The 7,140-nt window shown below is 45.6% G+C and overlaps 1 protein-coding gene across 1 annotated transcript in view; it reads right to left on the bottom strand.

Moving 5' to 3' along the window:
- Positions 1 to 273: 273 nt before the first annotated feature.
- kirrel3l (kirre like nephrin family adhesion molecule 3, like) overlaps positions 274 to 7,140 on the bottom strand; it is a 32,060-nt gene continuing 25,193 nt past the window's right edge. The window contains exons 7-15 of the mRNA XM_029451076.1: positions 6,835 to 6,983; positions 6,623 to 6,750; positions 5,371 to 5,497; positions 5,131 to 5,231; positions 4,222 to 4,420; positions 3,277 to 3,396; positions 2,959 to 3,062; positions 2,704 to 2,793; positions 274 to 2,575 (exon numbers count right to left, since the gene is read on the bottom strand). Of these exons, the coding sequence (XP_029306936.1) occupies positions 2,075 to 2,575; positions 2,704 to 2,793; positions 2,959 to 3,062; positions 3,277 to 3,396; positions 4,222 to 4,420; positions 5,131 to 5,231; positions 5,371 to 5,497; positions 6,623 to 6,750; positions 6,835 to 6,983 (1,519 nt within the window). The 3' untranslated portion in view covers positions 274 to 2,074. The remainder of the gene's footprint in view (positions 2,576 to 2,703; positions 2,794 to 2,958; positions 3,063 to 3,276; positions 3,397 to 4,221; positions 4,421 to 5,130; positions 5,232 to 5,370; positions 5,498 to 6,622; positions 6,751 to 6,834; positions 6,984 to 7,140) is intronic.

The raw sequence follows: 7,140 nt of genomic DNA, 5'->3' as shown, positions 1-7,140 counted from the left end.
ACCTGCCTTTGTCACAGCTCTATCCTATTACCCTACGAGATGAGCATGTCGACTTCGGGAGGTTGATGCACATACAGTGGGGGTTCCACTATCTCATCTGTCTTCATTAAAAGCAGCGCACCACTGGGGGAAAAAGCACAATCAACATAGACGGTGCTTCTAATTTATGTATTTATCATTGTTGCTACATGTGAAGCTTTGTTTGTCGCGGTTCCCTACGCCCAATGAAGCTCCTCACCAGGCTGATTAACTCTCAGGATTCACACCAGCCAGTTCTTTATCGGAAATGGTTTTATTTAAATATAAATATGTGTACAAAGGTACAAGCAACGATAGCTCATTTTTACCAAATAAAATTCTTAATACATTATTAAAAGAATGAACAAACAAATGGCAATTAGTTGTGTTCCAAAACAAAGCATAGTAACTGCATTCAATGATTGATGAACAACTTAGAGAAGAAAATCTGTGGAGTCAAATAAAAACAACCAAGATAGATACATATGTATATAAAGATACTTTACAATAGAGCAGCTTACACGCTGTACATTAAGGCTTATATAAAATATAAAAATAAAGACAAGCGATGATGTTTGCCTCCTCACTTTAAGTGACATTTGTTCTCTCATCAGGCTGCCTGGTAACAGCTTTTTAGACAAATGGCAGTACAGGCGTCCATACTGAAACATCCAGGAAGTGGAATGCAACTGGGCCAGGTGCAGAAACCAATGTCTCCAACATGAAATGGACATGAATATAAACGCTGAAGATTTTTCACTAGACACATCATTTGCATGCAACAGAGAGAAAGTATGGGCTCAGCCATTTGTACAGATACTTAAGTGTTTCAGGGTAGTACTGTTTCTTGTAAACATATTGAGACAATTTGATTGAGTTGTAAAACTTGAGTGTGTATGGTCCATATTAGGACTGCCTTACACATCTTTCCCCACCTGAGCCTGCTGAAGATGACGCTGTATTCAAGTTTATTTCAAGTTCAAGATTGCCATCATTTTCCAAACCACCACTTTTGATTGTTCTGGTAATAGCCTCAACTTCATTTTAACAATCATAAAACAGTACCAGGAATAGGACAGCAGTATTCAGCCCCAGCCCCCGTTTTCCCCTATACAATTATCACCATCTTTGGGTTTTCATGGCTTTTCCTTGTCCATCTTGGTACAACACACAGGTAACATATAGCCCTCCATTACAATGATGGCTAAAATACACATTCTCTTCATATCTCCTTCTTTTATCCACCGGTAAGCAACACTGCAAGTCCAACGTGTTAGGGTTAATATCAGAAAAAAGATCCAGGAATACAGCTCAGGCCAGAAGTATTCCACCACTGATTAAACTACTACAGTGCCCGCAGCACTTGTTGGTCAGTAGCCTGTTGTGCAGAATAGTTTGTCTGTCTCTGTGGATAGCTCAGCCTTTTGTGAATGATAGAGACACAAATGTGCTTAGAATTTCCATCGCATGCCAACAAAACACCAAATGACAGACAACAATATGTCTTTCATATCAGTTTTTTTCTCAAATATGTCTTGGCTTGTAATATCTTCTTTCAAAGTATTTTAGAGGTCATGTTTGACATTAAGTGTTGACACAAAGTAAACTCTGAAAGGCATGTAAACAGCTACCCCAGTCATTTTGGCCACCCAAATTCAGGAGATGAATTTGAATTATTTTGTAGTTGACCCTTGCACTGACAAAATATCTCCACAGGTTTGGGTGGTCATCATGTGGGCATAACATGGTGAGGTATCACACTGTAATCATAAGTTTGACTTGAACATCACAATCTGTTGAATTCTCCAGCTCAGGAGCTCTACAGTCAGCGTTAGTGTAGATCCCGCCATCCATCTCAACAAATAAAGGTTGGTTATCCCATAACCAACATAAATCACATGGCTCCCTCCAAATACTGTCAAAACATGTCCTCGAAGGAGCGTCCGAGTAAAGTAAGTCTCTGTTCATGTTAGTCCAGCCACATGTGTATGTGGAGGTGACAATGGTTATCTACTCACTGCTCCTGTATTCTTTTTTTCACAGTTCTTTTGTACAATCAGACATGCGTCTGCATACGTTGTGAAGGCCGGCCATAGTCAGATTGCTGGGAGGATACTTGCGAAGAGGCATAAGAGAAGCGGGACGAGCTGGACACCTTGCTGGCCTGATCTGATTGGTCGTACGCGTCCACCTTCTCATAGGAAGCGGGCTTAACGTAGCTGGTGAAGGCGCGACCATAGGTAGCAGGTAGGTAAGCAGAGCCACTGTAAAGGGGATCAGTGGGATAAATGCTGGCTGGCTGGGTGGGCTGCTGCTGCTGCTGCTGGGCAGCTTGCTGCTGTTCATACGCAGTTCTGCCCGCTGTGGTAGTTGCATAACGGTGGGAGAAGTCATAGACGCGAGGCTGGGTGCCATGCTGACCGTACATGGGGCTGGGGGAGGGAAGCTGCGATGGAGTGTAGACTGGCCGAGTGTTGGGAACATATTCAGAGAATCCACTGCTGCGGATGTTGCGGTCTTCATGGCCACGGACATTGTAGTAGCCATTGGTGGGGTCCTATGAGAACGACAAAGAAAAATACATCATGAACTTTGCGTAGTTCACCCTTTATGTATAATGGATGAAAAGAATGTGTTCTTGCTGTTTTAAGAGTATTTATTTTAAGAAAGTATTTCCCGATTTACCTTGATGTCCGATCTCTCATCCTCCTCCTCTTCCAGGAGGTCGCTGTGTTCTGTGCGGGACGTCCCAGGAGACTCGCTGCTGTTTGGTGCCTGAGGGAAGACCAAGCATTTTTTGAAGATTTACTAGGATGAGCGAGACCTCACTTGAAAAAGAATAAAACAAAGTCTGAGCAGTACATTACAGTGTTAATGTGAATTTGCCATTAAATAGAAATATCTATATGGCATACAAAGACGGTGCTCAAAGAAACTTACCATGGGCTCTTTGACATCCTCCTCATCATCATTGCCACGTGTAGCGTTGTGATCGCTATGAACAATCTGAACTCTGATGTCACTCTTGGAAAGACGAGTGCATCCTTTTACCTGCCAGGATTGAAAATAAGAGGAGCTTTACTTGACATTAACAAGCAGACTTGTACATCAAAATTGACATCAACAATTCTATTTAATCACAGGGTGAAACGGCACAAAAATTGGACAAAAATAGTTCAATTTTCAGCTCACAAATGAAAAAGACTGTAATCTGTTTGATTTGAAGAATTGGCTGTTGACCCTCTCGCCCATACTAACCATTGAGCTCACCTTTGCCTGTGTGCCTGCAGCAGAGGGAGACCAAAGTAATGACACAGACGAGCAGGACACAGCCTCCACCTACTGCTCCACCAACAATTATCAACATAGGCAGCGCTTCTGTAACAAGAAAAGCAATAGAAGAAAAGTGTGGTGTAGGGGGTGGGAGTCGATGGTTGTCAGCAGAAGGGGAGGGATGAAATGAAAGAAAGTAGAACATAAGTGTCAGTGTCAAGAACGTAGCAGATCAGAGCAAAAGAAAGAAAGAGATCCCTTCATTTGTCTTGCTAATCCCAGAAACGTCAGTGTCTATATAAATTCATCTGCGGTAAGCCTCGGCTTGCTCATAGCTAGCGTATGCTCGTGCGGGCAATCCAGCATCCCACAGCCTGGCTATTGTCTCTAATCTCTCTGAAAGAAGGGTAACAAGGCCTGACATGCAATGAAGCAACAGACAGTAATCTAATTAGAGATTCCAGGAGATACCGCTGCCCATTTCTCTGGAGACCCCACTCTGCTACGTTGATGTAAATTGCTGGCGAGGACCTTATTTTTGGTGTCTGCTGCAACAAAGGCTTCCACCAGCATCAGTGTAGTAGTACTTCTTGCTTATTTTAAGATCACTTAAAAGGGACTGCAGCCTGAGATGCTGAACTTGGCTCTGAGACAGTGATAGAGAATAAGAGTGCAACCGCAAACACATGTGGCTTCCTCCAATTGACTTTTGCCCCCAATCAATATCTACGTTATGGGGCAAACATATTCATTAAAGGAACCATCTGCTGATTAAATCATATTGATTAGAGGAGTATAATTAAGATAAGCACGAGAGGGGAGCGCTGCTTTCGCCTAATCTGGCCCCCTTCACAGCAACGATTGAGAGGATCACTGTAAATTCTGCAGAGGGCTCTGGTGGGGGGGATCATTACTCCTGTCAGTGTGTACCTTGCTCCTTCAGTATGACCAGGGCGGTGCCAGTGCCGAAGCGGTTCCAGGCAGTGCAGTTGTAGCGCAGCTGGAAATCCTGCGCCAGAGTCTCAGACAGCACCAGGGAAGACAGGACCTCGTGGTCACTGGTCACTGTCTGCACTGAGTAACGACCGGAGGAACCGGAGGACAGGCTCACTTCTCCAAAGGTCCACACCTGTTGAGAGGAGCAGGAGAAAAGACAACAGGGAGTAAGTCAATTTTCTGTGAAGAATTCCTCACTGGTTAGCAAGCAGAGGCCTGCCCAGCTGTTTATCGTCAGATCCTGGCCTGCCGCTGACTGAACACCAGATTCTCTCTCTGTTCTGCACTCTCTCTGCCGACCTCTAAGGTGCTCCGTGGCTGACACAGCTCACAGGCTCATGTTTAAGCTGCCTCCCACGTCTGCCCTGCAGGTGAGGCCTAAGGAGGGTTAGGTAGCTGCACTATGAAATAAGGCTCCTCTCTGCTGTCTCCAGCGCAGGGCCAGCAGGGCACCTTTCTCTCACTCCTCCTCACACCCTAATTATCCTCTCAGCCCAGCGTACATTCAGCAGTTCAACAGGGTCAGCCGAATGATGCCTCTTGGGCCTCTAATTGAATGCAGTTTGGCTGAAACCTGCAGGAAGCCGGTCTCCCACAGCTCGCCCAACTCGACTGTCTCTCTAGTCAATGTCAGTGCAATTACAGTTGTGAATATGTGTGTGTGTGCGCGTGTTTGCCAGCGTGTGAGGTGGAGATGTGTTGAAGCAAAGGTGTGAAGGTGAGGTCGGGGTAAAGCTGCGCTGACTATTCCTTTCATGTGGGTGTGGCGAGGAGGAGCATGGAGTATGTAAGCTCCCAAGCACAAGTGAATGACTCACAACACAAATAAAAGGGCTCACTTACAATCTTATCAGGCGGGGGGCTGCTTCCCACCCGGCACTCCAGCTTGCCCTTGGAGTGCTTGACAGCATGCTGCGTGGCTTCCGCTGTGATGATCGGTGGGCCTGGTGTGAGGAAGAAAGAGCGACCGAGTGAGCAGAGCATAGAAATTAAAAATAATAATAATAATGGTGACCAATGCCAAATTGTCACATCAAAACACACATCAGTCCAAACGTAAACTAAACTACAGAAGCCACCCACCATTTACAGTAAGAATGACATCTCTTTCTGCAACTCCTATCCGGGGTACGATGGCCTTGCAGGTGTATGTTCCAGCATCTTCCTGAGTAACAGCCTTCAGCTGCAAGGTGTTGCCATTACTGAGCACCTAGTGAGGAATCCAGAGAGACAAGTGAGAAGAGTGTTAGAGAGAGAAGGAGCGAGAAAGAGCGAGGCGGCGGGGAGAATAGTCAGACAAAGGAAACCGGGACCTTTATCAGTAACCCACTCATTGTGGAGGCAGCACAGAGGTGGGCTGACCATTGTAACAAATGCTGGTGGTTTGAGTTTAATTTCATTGTGAAGAGCTTTAATCACAGCATTAAGCACTCCAGCCACCGCTGAGTGACCGTGCTGCTGGGGAGATTGTTGTAATTAAACAGTGGGGACAGAACGGAGAGCACTATGGTGTGAGTGGGCCCTAGCCTTTTGGAGCTGCTACACTCACTCACTCCTTAGCTCATTGATCCTGTCATTCCATCAAGCTGTGATTAATCCATTTACCCCCACTCCGTCCTCCTCCCTCTCTACACCCCCTCTTACTCTCTCCAATTTTTTTATTTCAACACACTTATGGAGTAACCCAATTAATCCATTACTATGTGAGGGACAGTGGCAGTGGGTGGATTAGAAAAATGCCTGGGCGTTTACCTCAGAGGGGCTGAAAGTGTTTACTCTCTGAGATGACCGCATTGCTTACGCCAACACGTGGCATTCTTTGCTGGGGGTGTTTTCTCCAGCACCGCCTCAGAAATGATATTAGTCGCCAAGAGAGAAGCTCCTATGGGATGTCCCCACTGAAAGCTTTTTACCAGGATGATTTAAAGGAAAGGGGGAAATGTCCCTTTTGTTCCACCTACATAATTGACTTACTCAAGTGCAGTGAAGTCGGGCCTTTTAATGTCTAAGAGGCAGGAATGCAGTTCTAAAAGTAGTAAATCTGTTAGAACAGTTTAATTGATCAATTTATTACATTTAGTTATGACAGAATGTCCTGCCCTGATGATGCTGTATGAATCTGTCAGTGGACAGACATATCTCTGCCCGAGGCTTTAGCCCTCAGGGAGCATGGAGAGCGGAGGTGTTGAAGATTCAGTCTAAAAAAATAATGTTTGGGGGGGGGGATGTGTGAGGGATTTGTGCCTCAAGGCCATGTGTGAATGTTTCTCTCTGGAGGGATGGTGTTGAAGCTTTATCACCAAGTTGAGGTGGCGACTAGTGTTTGTTGCCTTACCACGCTGGAGCCCTGCTTGGTCCAGGCCAGGGTCAGAGGAGGGTTTCCAGTCCATGCACAAGTAAAGGCTGCATCCATCCCTATATCCACTGTCATCGGCTTTGGCTCCGACAGCAGTCTGGGGCCAACTAGGGTGAAGCAACAGCCAGTTACAATCAATAAGAGACAGCTTTTACAACATATACCTCAAACACTGTATATATTAAACTCACATTGGACATCGACCAGGGTGCTGACATTGGTGTTGCCCACAGAGTTGGACACCTCGCAGGAGACGGGGTCTGTGAAGTAAGAGTAGTCCACTGCCACCTCAAGGCTGTCCCCATTTGCTTCTGAGATGGGAACTCCTCCTTTCGACCACCTGGAACAGATGAATAATCACATTATACAGTCGCATTAGTTCAGGGAAGATACTTAGCCATGCGAATCAAAGTGGCTATTAGCCGATTCATGGCTTGTGCCAATCACAATCAAACACAGCCAATCAAGCAGGCCATTTAACCCAATGAATCTACTAA

This window comes from Cottoperca gobio, chromosome 16 (genome assembly GCF_900634415.1).
Source record: "Cottoperca gobio chromosome 16, fCotGob3.1, whole genome shotgun sequence".
In the NCBI taxonomy this organism is placed as follows: Eukaryota; Metazoa; Chordata; class Actinopteri; order Perciformes; family Bovichtidae; genus Cottoperca; species Cottoperca gobio.
This window is presented reverse-complemented; position numbering and strand designations above follow the sequence as displayed.